At 35.1% G+C, this 17,592-nt stretch overlaps 1 protein-coding gene across 1 annotated transcript; it reads left to right on the top strand.

Annotated features, from left to right (window-relative positions):
* The first annotated feature begins 12,270 nt into the window (after positions 1-12,270).
* LOC133858303 (vicilin Car i 2.0101-like) lies at positions 12,271-16,592 on the top strand. The gene is made up of 7 exons (XM_062293753.1): positions 12,271-12,646; positions 13,390-13,837; positions 14,366-14,814; positions 14,891-15,072; positions 15,360-15,440; positions 15,555-15,827; positions 15,905-16,592. The coding sequence occupies exons 1-7, from the start codon at positions 12,271-12,273 to the stop codon at positions 16,418-16,420; spliced, it is 2,325 nt and encodes a 774-aa protein (XP_062149737.1). The 3' UTR covers positions 16,421-16,592.
* Positions 16,593-17,592: the final 1,000 nt, after the last annotated feature.

Raw genomic sequence — 17,592 nt, 5'->3', positions numbered from 1 at the left:
ACCTCTTGATCCCATTCAAACACACAATATGGCCGTTCAAACGCAATACCAAAAAATTTGTGGAAAGCAGCGCAAAAAAATTTGAAAATCAACACTCCTTTCGACAAATTTGAAGGGCACTAAAATAATTTCTCTCCTTACATGATATATCAAAATAATTTTTCACACCATGGAATACATCACAAGATATTTGATACATACTGAAATTAAATCATGTGGAAGATCAATTTGTGTTTCAAATGCAAAAATGGTCAAAATTTTGATGGATTTCAATTCACAAATGGTGCAATCATAGTGTTTAACAATTAAACAATGCTTGCATAATTTGTGCGAGTAGTTTCCACCGAGACCTTAAATTTGCAAGGAGGTTAAGCTTTTCACCACAAATGCATGATAAATACATTTTAAAGTCCAAAAGTCCAACAAAACTCTAGGACCTAGGAGCACTTCAATGCAAGGGCGGAGGGATGGGGGGTTGAGAGGTGTCAAATGCCCCCCTTCACCTCTTAAAAAATCTCCTTAGCCTGGTAAATTTTTTTTTTGGCCCCCCCCCCCCCCCCCCCCCTCAGCAATTCATCAATGGGCAAACTTGCCCACCCTTTGCCATGAGTTTTTTTATTCTTTTATTTTTTATTTTTCTTTCGGTCATAACTCATAAGCGTTTCTCGTCTATGTAACTGGGTCAAAAAAAAATTGCAAAGTCTAGAGGTTGAAGAAGGGACGACGTGGAAGACAACTAGACAAGGCGGATATTTTTTTTCTATCTCCAAAACGCACCGTGTAGAAGTCTACATGGCAATTCTTTTTAAAAGTCAAGAAAGTCTCAAGGTCAGAAGTTCTCAACAACTCCAAAGTTAAAAGATTTAAGCTTTTATATTTGAATTGTTCTTTTCAATTTATTGTTCTTTTATATTTAGATTTTTTTTTATAATTAATTGTTTATATGTAGTTTTTGTTTCATATTTTAATTATATAAAATATATAATTGTAGTTGCTTGAGATTATGAAGAACAATGGTTCAATTGAGTTACAATCAAATTCAAAAAAATAAAAAAATAAAAAATCTTTACCCCCCTACCTAAAATCCTGGCTCTGCCACTTCTTCAATGTAAGATCCAATATCCAAGAAAACGGACAAAGCAAAAACAAGTCAAAGAAGATAAGGGGTAATTTTTTTAAAAAAAATTACACACACGCACACGCACAACGGACACAGCAAAAACAAGTCAAAGAAGATAAGGGGTAATTTTTTTAAAAAAAATTACACACACACACACACACACACACACACACACAATAATAATAATAATAAAATTAAGGGCAGAAAAATAGAGTGAACTTTTTCAATGAGATCCCCAAATCACGTATCACATAGAAACTGATTTTTTTGGAGAAAAATGCAGAAAAAGAATTTTTCCTAATGTTAGCTCCAAATCACGCATGTATTTAAAACTGATAAAGCAGTCAAATAACAAATAAAAAATATGCAAACATATAATTGAGAATCAAATAATTTATGAGCTACAAATTTCACCGCTGATAAGAAATTTAAACAATTTACTCAACTCATGCCATGCGTGTCGTGTGTGAAAGCTTTCTCAATAAGGCAACATGTTCACTGATAAGGCTTAAGACAATTGAATTTTCTAAAAAGAGAAAATTATTGCTTGATTAGTCAAAAGTCAAACCTTATCTTACTAGGGCCTAGCCACCCTCATCTGATACACTCTCCCTAAGTTACAATACCTTTTCTTTTTCTTTGACTTAGTCCGTTAGTGATCGTCTCTTTCCGCAATGATTTAATCACTGACTCTTTCTATAGGGACAAGTACAAGAACAGTTTAACATCTCAATCAGCAGTGGATTTTTTTTTTATTTATCCATATTTTATGAGAATTTAATTGCTTTTGAATACTTGGTACTGCAACCTAGAAAGAATGCCAAAATTTATAGGTTCTAGGTTCAACTAGCGAATTGGTCAATTTAACCATCTAGGCAAAAATTTATCTCTTAATAAAATCTTCAGCGTCAAAAACCAAGAATAAAAGAATTTACCTTAAGGGAGCTTTAGATAGTGCATAGATACATCGCATGTGAGGAATAAACTATCTAACTTTTAGATGCAGCAGAGAAATTTGGCACATATCAGACAAAGATGTCTCAATTACATATAAGAATATTTCATCAATGCACAATGATTGAGATATCAGTTAAAAACACATAAGATATCTGAAAAGCAAAACAAAAGATGAAAAAAAGAATTGCATTGCATCTCCCCCATTTTTTTTTTTGTTTAAAAAAAACACAGACACACACAAACAAAATAAAAACAACCAAAACACCAAAGACCCCCAATTTTTTTTTTTCAGAAACTCAAAAAAAAAAAGAACTCAAGGGATTTTTTTTATTTTTTTATTTTTTATTTTTTGAAAAATACAAAAACAAAATTTTTTAAAATTAAAAAATAAAAATAAAAATAAAGATTTTAGTCATTGAAGAGATTTTTTTCTTCTCTTTTTATTTTTTATTTTTTACTTTTTTATTTTTATTTTTAATTTTTAAATTGTTAAAAAAACACACACACATACAAAATAAAAACAACCAAAACACCAAAGACCCCCAATTTTTTAAGTAAATAAAAACAGAAACTCAAAAAAAAGAACCCAAGGGTTTTTTTTTTTTTTTTTGCAAAATACGAAAACATTATTAAAAAAGAAAAAGATTTTAGTCATTGAAGAGATTTTTCTTCTCTTTTTATTTTTTATTTTTTATTTTTATTTTTATTTTTTATTTTTATTTTTATTTTTATTTTTATTTTTATTTTTATTTTTATTTATATATTTTTATATTTTTATATTTTTATATTTTTATATTTTATTTTTATTTTTTAAAATTTTTATTTTTAATTTTTAATTTTTTTAAAAAAAACTGAAATGACAAATAACATCCGCAGACAATTAAACAAAAAAAAAAACAAACAAACATGCAAAATGAAAAATAACAAGTTAAAAACAAGCAAACATGCGAATTAAAATGATAAAAACAAATTAAAAGCAAGCAAAAACACATGTATAATGATAAAAAGAGAATGATAAGATAGATTGCACCTGAGAATTATCCCGTGTCAAAATAGACGTTTTTCCTACAACAAAAATGTAGCATTAAAAGAATTACATAAACTTCATAAAGAAAATTTTTGGAGGCGATATTTAGGCTTTTCTTGAAAAAGAAAAAAGAATAAAAATAGAGCAAACATGCGAATTAATTAAAATGATAAAAAAAAAATGTTAATAAAGATTACACTGAGATTATAAAGAAAATACTCTAAAAGAAAAACCAAGACCATCTAAAAGAATTGTTGAAAATAGAAATAAACTGAGAAATTAAATTAAATCAAGCTCGTAAAAAATATTAATTAAATTTCGTATCAGCTTTTTGAGAGAATCGTTGATTTACTATTCATTTAAAAAAAAAAATAGGTACAGGCTAGGCTGAAACTTTTGGAAGAAAACAATGGAGAGTACTAAAAAGTAAAAAGGAATGCAAAACGAAAAGTACCACCATATTTTTTTCAAGTTGTCAGTAGCTTCTCACCTTATCTGAAAAAAAATCAAAACACAAGCAAACATGCAAATCAAAATGATAAAAACAAGCAAACCTGCGAATTAAAATGATAAAAAAAAAAAAAAAAAAAAAAAAAAACAAGCAAGAACACGTGCAAAATGATAAAAGAAAATGTTAATGAAGATTAAAGACTGCATGGAGATGATAAAGAAACTGTTAGGCTGAGATCTTTAGGCGATCTTGGCGTTGGCCTCCCTAATTAACCGATCGAAGACACTTTGAACTGCTGAATCACAACCCTTTCCATGCTTTGCTTTCACAAACACACGGTAAATCATCTCCTTTCACGTGCAAATGATACTGCGCACAATCGATCGAGAATTAATGGAAGTAATTAAACAACGACTATAAATATAATTAAAAGTGTTCAAAATACGATGAAATCGATCGACCGTATAAATAATTTCATATTTATAACATGCTCATAATTAATAATTCGAACAAGGCTATATATATATATTAATAACAAAGTTTAATTAATTAAAGAATCTACTTACGTACCTTCATTAACAATAAGGTCAAAGATTGAGAGACGACTGGATATATAAAGTAGATAACAAAAGGATTCTTTGTCATGTTAGGCTGCATGCGATCTTTAGGCGATCTTGGCATTGGCCTCCCTAAGTAACCGATCGAAGACGTCAGTACTGCACGTAAGCACGATTCGGCCGCCATTCTTAAAATCAAGATCGTCGACGACCGGCTGTGAGTGGTACAACAGCTCTTGGAATGATCGGAGCCACAGAAATTTCACCGGAACTTCATACAACTTCTCCTCTTTGCCCACAAACATCGGCACATGGCCTTTCGGAACTGGAACGCCTTTCCGTCCGTAAGGATTCTGGATTCCGTCCAAGAACTTGAACAGCGATTTGATCAGAGAATTCATGATCGCCTGAACCCTAAAAACAGAGAGAGAGAGAGAGAGAGAGAGAGAGAGAGAGAGAGAGAGAGAGAGAGAGAGAGAGAGATTTGAGTGAGTGAGTGAGAGAGAGAGAGAGAGAGTGGTTTCTTTCTTAAACAGATCTGTTGGTAGGAGTGAAACTGTGAAGAAAGGGTACTGCTTCAACGAAAGTGCAGGGGACAGCCGCCCGCCCGACTTTATAGCTTTCGTTTTACTTATTTGCCCTTGGTTTTCAAATGGGTCAGATTTTTGGTTTTGGTTTGACTGATTCATAAGGGTGAAAATGACAAACTCTTGAAGCTTGTTTTGGTTTGACTGATTTGTCCAGGTGTCTTTTTATTTTATTTTATTTATCTATTCTATTGTGCTGTCCTCCGTACTTATATATATAATATATGAGTTTGCCTTTTTGACCAGAATTTTTTACATATTGGCTTAATCCTCTTCAAATAAGTTTCAAATTGTTTGGTGGCTTAATCTTTCTTCAAATTGTTTTTGGATTGTACACATCAGCCTCAAGTAACAAGAATCTTCAAACTTTTTTTTTTAATATGCATCATCAGGATTTTCAGCTAATATTTATTTATCAGAGTGGTAAGTTTTAACTAATATTTTGGTGTTTTGGACTACAGCCTGTTAAAAGCCCTGTTACAATTTGTGGCAATATTCATGGGAAAGAAAAATTAGAAAGAGGCTTCTAGAGCTTTGAAGAGGCAAACCAAAAGGTGTAAAGAGTACTGTCTGGCTTTTAATACTGTTGCACTGTAGCTTTATTTATGTAAAAATTAGAAATAAAACATCATAACATGTAAAAGAAAATAAGAAGGGTGAACTTGGGTTATAAAGAAGTGGTTATTGTCTCTTTCATCAGTTATAACTTTGCAACCACCGTGTCTCAAACAAGTGGGATCGATGAACTTGGGTTATAAAGAAGTTTTGACATCTCTAACTGGTTAGTAGTTTTTTCAGTCCATAAATTTTGCATGAGAGAATTAGCTTCACTTGTTGACCTAAGGTGTTGTAACGCCCCGCTTTTGTAAAAAGCGTAAGTGAAAACTTTTAAATTTTCATGTGACATTATGATCATATCAGAGTTATATATATATATATATATATATAGACTTTGGATTAAATAACACTTCAGAGCTTCTAATACCTCAAAATAGATATTTAAAGTATGTCAAAATAATTATACAAAAAGTAGTAGTTATATATGCCTCATAGGGCACATATAATTATACAAGTCAAAATAACTAGAGTTTAATAATTACATAACAGATAAATATAAATATTGTCTCTAAAACTAATTAAGTTAATAAACTACGTCATAGGAGTTCGCAAAAAGGAGGCAGTCCAGCCTCGTGTACTAGTATCAGGATCCATCTAAAATTCTGGATAGTTTTGATATTCTTTTTCTTCATAACCTGTATTATCACACAATACAGAGAGAGAAACAACAATACAAAATACCTAAGTGAGTCCGCTGTTTTTCATAATAATACAAATGCTGATTTATTTAATTAATAGATGTAACATAATGCAATAGGGCTTTATAATCATATGTATACGCAATATATATCTATGGTCGCGAATCATAGACATAAATTGAATATAAACATAATCATAAAGCAGAAATATGACAGTTTTAAATGCAGAGTTCTAGGTATTTCCCTTTTTCCACTCCTCTGTTGGCCTAGGTACGGTTAGCGTCTTATTTGAAGCCTGAGCTTCCTCACATTTAACTTTTAATTATAATCTTTGGAAGCCTAGACTCCTAGAAACTTGGGTCTTCCCTGGTGACCTAGGTACACCAGTTTTTGTATTTATTATTTTCTTTTTCAATACTTCTACATTCACTGCACCTAGGCAACCAGTGAATCGTCATGTACCACTATGGATCTAGATCCACAGCTTGCTATTAAACAAATTATTAAAATAATAAAATATACAAAGTCACATGCACAAATAAGTAAATAAAGCAGTAGACACAATATTATAAGAAAAATCCACCAGCTTCACCTTCAGTAAGTATAGAGATACTTAGTACTATCTATACTTACTATTTCTACTCCAAAGATTATCCTCAACAACTGCATAATTATAATCATGTAATAATCATAATAAATTAGTAAAAAGGCACTGCGAAAATATTTATTATTATTACTACACTTATTTTCAAGAAATCATTTTTCATTGTAACGGCTGAAGATTTATATATAACCTTATACTCATTTTATTCCATTGTATGAGAATAAATGTCATAAGAACAGACAAATATCGGTATTAGCATTTTAAAATAGTTGTACAGCGTAACGGTGCAACTAAAATTATTCTATTTCCTAACAAAATAACTTATATATATATATATATATTGTTCTCTTTTATCTTTTATCTTTCTTTTCTTTTCTTCCAAAATACACCCACGTTAGCCATATACATATATACTCTCCTACTATATGCACACACATACACATTTTCACAACCTTCATACACTCACACCCTCATTTTTCTTCCTTAAGAAAAATACCCACTATCAACAATTAACACACATATATACTTGCTGTCCATTCACAGTAGCCACACACGATACACTTCTTCACTTCTCTTACACACACACATCTATCACAGTGAAGCACACGTATTCACCCACACATATATTCTCTCTCTCTCTCTCTCTCTCTCTCTCTCTCTCTCTCTATATATATATATACACATATATCACAAATCAGTAGTAAAATACACTTCATTTAATCATCTTTGCAGGCCTTATACTTACAGTTTAATTTCTGATTTTTGTCCTTGAAGTTTTTTGTTAACAACAAAAGAGGTCTATAAATATTTATACATATACAACATATTCTTGTTTCTTCAAAGGAAAAGAACAAGTCATGGTTTAAAACATGAAAAGATTACTTATTTTCTGAGGAGTTCAAGGGGGAATCCACTTACTGGTGCTATTTTAAAGTAACTCAAATAATGATGAGGAGTTGTTGTCCAAACAAGAAACTCTACTAATGAATACTCTGTTTTTTGGTCTAAAGATAGGGGATGATTCTAACTTGGTTTCTACTGATTTTGGGGTGAAAAGAGGGCAATTAAGGCTTTAGTTTAGCTCACTAGGTGCTGGAAAACATAGGGAAACAAAGAAGTTTTACATGCTTAAGTTTCTACTCTTAGAAGAAAGAAGGACATCAGGTTTTGACGTGAGAATGTGAGTTTGCTGAAATTTTGTTCTTTGGTGGTGATTTTGATCGTTCATGCATGCTATATATAATATATAATCTTGGATGGTTGAGATCAAACTAGCAACTAGATGTTTCAATGGCCGGATTAAAGACACCTCAGCTAGAGAAAACACTAATTAGATCACCCATATCTTCTAAAATAGGATTTTCATATCTTTGAATAATAATTACAATATATCTTGTTTTTTTTGAACTAAAGTAGCTAACTAGACTAACTAAATGAGTTTTTAATTTCTTGAGGCCAATAACATGAGATGGGTTCATGAATCAAAGGTAAAAGAATCAACACTTGTAGCTTACACGTAAACTGAATTGCATTGGATAATTTAGTCGCTCGATCAACATCGACTAAAAAACGTTCTATTGACTATAAAGTAGCTCGATCAACTATAAAGTCGCTCGATCGACTTTGGTGGTTGAAATATCTTTACTCATCCGACTTATATATATATATATATATATATATATATATATATATATAATTCTATTTAATCTATAACTAAAATAATTAAGTCTTATACATATGTACACATGCAAATATTGATATCTATGCATTACTATCATAAGCATGATATTTTCCAAGTATTACAGGTGTTCATGACTTAACTTAGCTAAGCATGAACACAAGTAATGAGCTATAGAGAAAATATTGGGAAAATATCTTGTATAGGTGGCATTGGATTCAAATTTTGTAGTGCAAGTCTATCTTTTTTGTTTGTCTTCATGATATCTGTAATGAGGGCCCTTAGGACTAGCAATATTGGTTCTTTGGCTATCATGTGTGCCATCCAACTAGTCAAATATATCTGCTTTAAATGGACATATTGCTTCTTTTGCAAGTTCCCCGATGGATTTTTTTTTTTTTTTTTTTTACTGTTTTTAGGAAATTGATTTTTTTTTTTTTTTTTCCAATTAGTTGATTGGAAACTAAAGTGCATGTCTAATTGATAATAGTTTCATTATTGATGAATGATGATGGTTTCAATATTTGATAGCAGAGCTTTGTGGAACTTAAGATAAGGGCATGCCTCTTCAATATTAATCTAGGGTCTAGGGAGAAAAAAAAAGAAAAAGAAAAAGGAGACAAATACTGACAGATTGACAGAAATATCTTTTTTTTTTCTTTTTTTTTTCCCCCAAGAACCGTAACTATTTTAGCAAATTGATTTATTGTTTTGGTTTGGTTAACAGATATTTAATACTACTAGCTCTGGAGCTGTGGAATTGTTGTCTATAAGACTGCTTTGGTAGTGTTTATGTACAAGTTATTAGGACCGTTGAAAGTGAAAAATAAAAATAGATATGCTATTATGGTGATAAATTCATACATGTATGCCTTTTAAGTTTTGCTATTCATGGCAACATGGTTTACTCTAAATTTCATAGCTTTTCAAGGTCCATGATGCATTATAATGATGAAACATTTTATGGAATTACAATTCCATGTACCTATATGTTGTTACAATTTGGTTTGAAGTAACAACATGTGCGTGCTATCAAAATTAGCTCTCTCCCGTTTTCTTTTGGTATATCACATTTACTCAATTTTATAATTTTACTTTATTTGTTAAGAAAATTCAATGTATACTTATTCAATAATCTACATATTAAATATATTCTATAATATAATATATATATATATATGATATTAAAATTGTAATATTAACAATTATAGTGATACATAACACTGAGAACCAAGCACGTGCATTGTTGTGACACAGTGTTTTCACAAAAAAAAAAAAATAATAATAATAAATAAATTAAAAATTAAAATTATAAGAATTACAATTCTTCTCAAAAACCGAGATTCTATCAAGGAATTAAAGAAATTGGGAGAAAACTTAACTCTGAATATTTCTTCTTGATAAACTGATCAAAATATATAAACTGGCAGCTAAGGCCATCCTATTAGGCTTATATAGAGCATAAATTCAAAACCATAAAAAATAATAATTTCACGTTTGTCCTTTGCTAGTTGCTCTCAATTATACTATTAATAATTACTTTATCGTAAGTATTGCCAAAAAAAAGGACAAGGATCCTCTCTTTCAAATGAAATTGATAGTATTTATTTTATGATTAGGATTTGAATTTAGTTTATTTAATGATATATAAAATTTTACATTAATTATTTAAAAGACATGCCAATATTTTCTTTATAGATACCGTTATCTACACCAAATTTAAATTTTGACCATAAAATATATTTGAAAGTGAATGAATTCTTGTCCTACAAAAAAAAGCAGAGACAACAATACCATAGTGCACAACAAGGCGTAGATAGGACTAATTAATTTATACCTTCGAAAACTGTATTATGTTGGGAGGTACTCATGCTCTACTTGTTAATGCATGGAATGAATATATGTTTCATTTTGTTGCACAAATGGGTCAAGCCTACATTCTTCTCTCAACATGGCACACGGCCACTCTGAAGTTAATTCTTCCCTAAAGTAAAACACCATGTTCCTATGTTTGAGGTCCAAGTACTTGTATTTTAGAATATATTATATGATTCCATATATATTAGGTTTATATTTTCGATAGATATTTACTCAAAAATACAAGAGCTGAAAAAACTCTTATAGTTTAGACAATAGATGCAGTGGAATAACCAACATATAACACTTAACAATACGAGGAAATATAATCTACTATAGTAATAAAATTATCAAGCCAACAATCACACGTACAACACAGTATTTTTGTTGACGAAAAAAAACTTCTTCTTCTGAAACAGAAACACGCCGATGAAAAATGGGTCAAAATATAAAGAAATTCTTTTGTCTTTCAAAATGAAAGAGGGGTCAAAATATAAAGAAAATTTTTTAGGGGGGACAAAAAATTTATTTTGGAGGGACAAATTTATAAATTTACATATTTTAAGAAGAATTTCAAAACTTTTGGGGAGACATTCGTCCCCCCACCCATGCACCTGGTTCCGCCCCTGGTCGCTATCATATTCCTCAATATATATATATATATATATGGTACACCGTACACATATTAATGTGCAGCTTATTAATTAGGGCCTTCCAAGTCATCTTTAATATTGAGAAATGATCCCTACATTCATTTCTCATAACAGCCCCACAATAAGCTGACGTGGCTGGTAATATTTTATTATTTTTTTTGTTTTGTTTGCTTTTCTTTTTGTAAAAAAATAATAAAATATTACCAGCCACGTTAGCTTGTTGTGGGGTTGTTATGAGAAATGAGTGTAGGGATCATTTCTCTTTAATATTTGATGAAAATCACGTAACTACATTGTTTTTTTTTTAACCATAAGAATATGCTGGAATTATTCTTTTTAACCTACTTCCTCCTCCTCCAAGTCAAGGAAGACCGCCCAGGCTCCCAAGTGGGGCTCAGTTACTTTATGTCTTTGATTTTTCACTTGGATTGGTTTTCTTTCGTCTCACTTTTTTCTCACTTGGATAAAAGTCTTTTTTCTCACTTTTTTCTCACTTGGATACCACAGTATTTTTCATTTTTCTACTGAAAAACAAAAATAAATAAATAAATAGTGGAACATATATTGTTCATTCCTTTCTAAACTTTTAAAATTAGTAGAACATAACCGCATCCGCATGTTGAACCGTACGTAGTACCATCTGCAAAAATGTCATATGTATATTGGTAAGAACAGAGTATCATGTTTGACAATGCCGGTAATTAGTACTAGATAATTAATTCTAGATGATCAAATATACATAAAACACAATCGGCTGGTTTGATGACCTGTTAAAAACAAAAATATTAATCTGATGTAATTAATGAATATCAAATTAATTAAAGCTCATTATCAATGGAGCAGAAGTTAGAATTTGGAGAGAAAAGGTGCGCATTTGGAATGTTGGATCCATATTCTAGACTTAATTCATTTGAATTAAGAATTCTTATATATTGAAACCAATATAAATGCATGTCATGATTCCTTTATCAAAAACTTTAATTCATAACTTTGAGAACCCAACATAACATACAATATTAATTACATCATGGTCAGACTTTGATCGACAATATTGTATAAGTCGTACAACCCTATGAAAATACTACTTATAAAAATACCATAATCCATTAATTAATATAACATTCAGTCCGTACTGTTGTGCGGATCCATGAAAGAGATACACATAGAAAATGCACAGATCGATGAATCACCCAGTTATCCCTGTCCCAAATTTGCCACGTGCTTGTCCATATTTCACTTCACGGATGAGAATCGCCGCGTACCACCAACGAGAAGCCATGTCCTTTATACCTCCTCGCATGCACACAAACACGTAAACGCGCACCAGCAGTTTTCGTCGGTCGTGACTCGTGACGCTGCGTTTGATGTAGGCCACGTCGAATTGTCACGTAGGACACTCGTCACCTTGCATGTCAATATACCAAGCCAAATGTCCATTCATGTCTAAGCTCTAGCGGGCTATAAGTACGTGACCCCCTCCGTGCTATATCTTCACCTCTCCTGTTTCACTGAAGCAAGCAACCATGGTGATTAAAGATAGGCTTCCTTTGTTTCTACTCTTTTCAGCTCTTTTGCTAGCCCAGGTGTCTTTTTCTCTGGGTCATGATTCTCGTGACCCTGAAAGCCATCGGAGGGAGTTCCAGCAGTGCCAAGAGCGTTGCCAACGGGAAGAACGTGGCCAGAGACAGCAGCAACAGTGTCAGCAGCGCTGCGAGGAACAGCTGAGGGAGCGTGAAAGAGAAAGAGAGCGCGACGACGACGTTGCGAATCCACGGGACCCTAGACGGCAATATGAGGAGTGCCAGAGACGCTGTGAGAGGCAGGAACCACGTCAGCAACAGCAATGCCAGAGAAGGTGCGAGCGGCAATTTGAAGAGCAGCAAGAAAGAGAAGGAAGAGGCCAGCTGATCGACAACGGAGAGAACACGCGAGAGCCACGAGAACAATACCAACAATGCCAACAGCGTTGCCAGAGGGAAGCGAGAGGCCAGCCTCAACAACAGCAATGCCAAAGGAGGTGCGAGGAGCGTTACGAAGAAGAAGAGGAGAGAAGACGCCAACGCGGGAGAGACAATGAGGAGGATTCTAGAGACCCTCGACAGCAGTATCAACAATGCCAGCAGCGTTGCCAGAGGCAAGAACAAGGCCAGCGTCAACAACAGCAATGCCAAAGGAGGTGTGTTACGCGGATATTTTATTTCTTAAGTTCTTAGAAAGTATTTAAACCTGTTAAGATCAAAAGGCTGGACCTTTAGATAAGCACACGGTTTGAAGAATTAACACTTAAAATAAAAAACTAGAATAAATTTACTTCCTTTTGTTTTTATTTACTTTTTTCTATTTTAATTTATTGGGTTGTGATTTAACATGGTTTGACGTCGTGAAGTATTCATTAAATAATTGCTCTTAAATAAAATCTAATACTTTGCTAATTCCCGTAACAAGGTGCGAGGAGCGTTATGAAGAGGAACAAAGGCGCGGGAGAGACGCTGAGGAGAATGATAGAGACCCTCAACAGCAGTATCAGCAATGCCAGCAGCGTTGCCAGAGGCAAGAACAAGGCCAGCGCCAACAGCAGCAATGCCAAAGGAGGTGCGAGGAGCGCTATGAAGAGGAACAAAGGAGGGAACGAGAACAAGAAGAGAGAAGACGCCAGCACGGGAGAGACGCTGAGGAGAATACTAGAGACCCTCAACAACAGTATCAGCAATGCCAGCAGCGTTGCCAAAGGCAAGAACAGGGCCAGCGCCAACAGCAGCAATGCCAAAGGAGGTGCGAGGAGCGTTATGAAGAGGAACAAAGGAGGGAACAAGAGCATGAAGAGAGAAGACGCCAGCACGGGAGAGACGCTGAGGAGAATACTAGAGATCCTCAACAACAGTATCAGCAATGCCAGCAGCGTTGCCAGAGGCAAGAACAGGGCCAGCGCCAACAGCAGCAATGTCAAAGGAGGTGCGAGGAGCGTTATGAAGAGGAACAAAGGAGGGAACGAGAACATGAAGAGAGAAGACGCCAGCACGGGAGAGACGCTGAGGGGAACACTAGAGACCCTCAACAGCAGTATCAGCAATGCCAGCAGCGTTGCCAGAGGCAAGAACAGGGCCAGCGCCAACAACAGCAATGTCAAAGGAGGTGCGAGGAGCGTTATGAAGAGGAACAAAGGAGGGAACGAGAACAAGAAGAGGGAGGACGCCAGCGCGGGAGAGACAATGAGGAGGATACTAGAGACCCTCAACAGCAGTATCAGCAATGCCAGCAGAGTTGCCAAAGGCAAGAACAGGGCCAGCGCCAACAACAGCAATGTCAAAGGAGGTGCGAGGAGCGTTATGAAGAGGAACAAAGGAGGGAACGAGAACAAGAAGAAAGAAGACGCCAGCACGGGAGAGACGCTGAGGAGGATACTAGAGACCCTCAACAGCAGTATCAGCAATGCCAACAGCGTTGCCAGAGGCAAGAACAGGGCCAGCGTCAACAACAGCAATGCCAAAGGAGGTGCGAGCAGCGGTACGAAGGGGAACAAAGGAGGGAACGAGAGCGAGAAGAAAGAGGGCAAGAACACGGCAGAGACGCGCGAGACCCACAAGAGCAGTATGAGCAGTGCCAGCGAAAGTGCCAAAGGTATCAGAGGGGCCAGGAGCAGCAATTATGCCGGAGAAGGTGCGAGCAGCAGAGACAACAAGAAGAAAGAGAGCACCAACGCGGAGGATCAGACCGACAAGATCCGCAACAACGATACCAGCAATGCCAACGCCGATGTCAGACACAAGAGCAAAGCCCACAAAGACAGAGACAGTGCCAGCAACGATGCGAACAGCAACGCAGAGAACGGGGAGGAGAGGGAAACCCATCCAGAGAAGGACACAATCCCTACTATTTTCACTCGCAGCGATTCCAGTCAAGACACAGGTCCGAAGAAGGTCATGTTCGGTCTCTGGAGAGGTTCACAGAGAGGTCCGAGCTCCTTCGTGGCATTGACAATTACCGCTTGGTCATCTTGGAAGCAAATCCTAACACCTTTGTGGTCCCACACCACATCGATGCGGATTCTGTTCTTATCGTCGTAAGGGGTAAGTAACACTTTCTTTCTTTCTTTCTTTCTTTCTTTTTTCTCATAATGAAGTAATTTTTATTTTTTTGTTACAGGAAAGGCGACCATCAACTTTGTGAGGCAAGAGAGAAAAGAGAGAGAGTCCTTCAACCTTGAGTGTGGAGATGTGCTTGTTGTTCCTGCAGGGACTACTGTGTATACCATTAACCGAGACAGTACCGAAAGGCTACAAGTTGTCAAACTCGTCAGGCCCGTCAACAATCCTGGTCAATTTAGGGTAAATTCATCATTTTGTTTTGAGTTTCATGATTCTCCAATCATGTCCATACTATTAAACTAAGATAGGAGTCTTAAATTTGAAAGTAGTTTAATTTTGATTTGGTCTTAAATCACAACTTATCTCACATTTAGCACACTTTATTTTAACTCTCACTTGAGAGCTTAAACTACTTAAATATTATGTTAAATTATTATTTATCTTAATTTAAACAGATAAATAAAGCTAAACTAATACTTTAACATTCTACTCCGCATCTACGTAGTTATGAATCTGTTTTGGTGCAGGAATACTATGCAGCTGGTGCTCAAAATCCTGAGTCATATTTAAGGGCATTCAGCGAAGAAATTCTCGAATCCTCTCTAAATGTAGGCCTATTTTTTTTTTTTTGAAGTTGAAAATTAACTTTAGTTAATCTTACTATGAAAGGATTAACGTAATTAATGCTTAAATGGTTGTCATATTATATATCCTGATGACAGACCCCAATAGACCAGCTTGAAAGGGCGTTCGAGCAGCAGGAGCAGAGGCAGGGCGTAATCATCAGAGCCTCACCAGAGCAGCTGAGGGCATTGAGCCAACGCGCCGTGTCGGCCAGCCACAAAGGCCACAAATCCTCCAGAGGTCCGATCAGTCTAAAAAGCCTGAGCCCTTCCTACTCCAACCAGTTCGGGCAGTTCTTTGAGGCCTCCCCCGAGGACCACATGCAACTCCAGGACATGGATGTCCTTGTCAACTATGCCGAAATCAAACAAGTAATGCAAAAATCTATGTTAATTTCTCTTAAAATCAGTGCATGCTTGTTGTTCGATCTACTAAAATTGTCATGCAGGGAGCTGTTATGGTGCCGCACTACAACTCCAGGGCCACAGTCGTCGTGTATGTGGTAGAAGGAACTGGACGCTTTGAAATGGCGTGCCCACATGTTTCAAGACAGAGCCGGGAATACCGAGGGAGAAGAGAAGAAGAAGAAGAAGAAGAAGAAGAAGAGAGCAGTGGAGAATTCCACAGGGTCAGCGCTCGTTTGTCTCCTGGAGACGCTTTTGTAATCCCGGCGGGTCACCCGATTGCCGTAGTTGCCTCCCAGGGGGAGAATTTGCGCTTAGTCGGGTTCGGAATCAATGGCCAGAACAACCAGAGGAACTTCCTTGCAGGGCAAGAGAACATAATAAACCAGATGGAGAGAGAAGCAAAGGAGCTTTCCTTCAACATGCCGCGAGGAGAGATAGAGGAGATATTCGGAAACCAGAGGGAATCTTATTTTGTGCCAAAGGAAAGGCAGAGCCAGCGGGGGCAGGGGAGAGACCACCCATTGGCATCAATTTTGGAGTTGGCCGGTTTCTTCTAAAGCATGCATATATATATATATATATATATATATATGCAGAGGATCGGGAGGGCAATGCATGTACGTTGTGTATGTACGTACGTAGTATCTAATAATAATCTAAAGACTAGCTAGAGGCGAGTGAGGGTGCATGTACGCGCGCAAAGCTTTGTGAAAAGTATGTAAGAAGACGTTAATGGCATGAGCTTTTGTATCTATTTAAGCTCGAGCTTTTTATGAGTATGAATGAAATAAAAAAGAGATCAAGTTTGTGTGCCGACTTCTCCTTCTCCACTACTTACAAATTTCTTAATTCTTAAAACCTTTGTTGATAGGTTTGATTATGATATGGTTGATTAAATTAGGCTGTTCATCAAATCAATTACTTGAGATTGGGATCGTAGGAAATGTATGATATATAGGATTGCTTTTCTATTCCAGTGTCCTGCCGCTTATGTTTTTCACAATCAAAATTGCTTGTCCCAGCACATGAATGTTGCGCCCAACTTGTCTTCTGAGCTACTATCATGCCACTAGAAATAGGTGTCGGAATGCAAATAACCACTGGTATTGTCGTATTTGTGCCATAAATTTGCTATGAGCCTTATTATTAAGGGCGTGGCAGAAGACGTGTGGTATGGCTTTGTGTGGAAGACATGCGTGGAAGTGGGATTCTTGAAGGAACGTGGTTTAAGTGTGCTGCAACTCTAGAATAATTAGTGGGTCCATGTTTCTATGTTAGTAAGTGGGTCTGTTATGTTAGTAGTGGGTTAGTTAATTTTATGCATTTATTAGTGGGTTAATAGCTTAATTAGTGGCATGGGTTGTTATCTTGTAGTATGGGTGTAGTGGGTAGTTGTTTATTTTAGCTTGTCTTTGTATTTAAATTCAGCTTTGATTATTAATGAGGATAACCAGAAAATTATCCAAAAATTCATCTATTACCGTGTGTTTGAGTGAAAATGATGAATTGATCGACTCTTTGAATAGCTAAATTATTATTTTTTATTGTCTTTTATCATTATGTCATTACAAATCTCACTATCAAATATCCATGCTCATAACAAAATTTTGCGCTTGCATAGGGTTGAATTTTGGTAGTGATCCTTTTATAGAGGAAATTGCATATTATTTTAGTAATGAAATTATTACATAATTATTTCAAATAATTGCATATTATTGCAATCTCTCTA

The sequence above is a fragment of the Alnus glutinosa genome, chromosome 1, assembly GCF_958979055.1.
Source record: "Alnus glutinosa chromosome 1, dhAlnGlut1.1, whole genome shotgun sequence".
Classification (NCBI taxonomy): Eukaryota; Viridiplantae; Streptophyta; class Magnoliopsida; order Fagales; family Betulaceae; genus Alnus; species Alnus glutinosa.
Note: the sequence above shows the minus strand (reverse complement) of the source record. Positions and strands in the feature narration are given on the sequence as shown.

Excerpts from the sequence above, each read along its gene's own strand:
- LOC133858303 (XM_062293753.1), top strand. The coding sequence starts at position 12,271 with ATGGTGATTAAAGATAGGCTTCCTTTGTTTCTACTCTTTTCAGCTCTT. Across the intron at positions 14,815-14,890 it reads TGTTCTTATCGTCGTAAGGG|GAAAGGCGACCATCAACTTT; the intron begins GTAAGTAACACT and ends TTTTTGTTACAG. Across the intron at positions 15,828-15,904 it reads ACTATGCCGAAATCAAACAA|GGAGCTGTTATGGTGCCGCA; the intron begins GTAATGCAAAAA and ends ATTGTCATGCAG.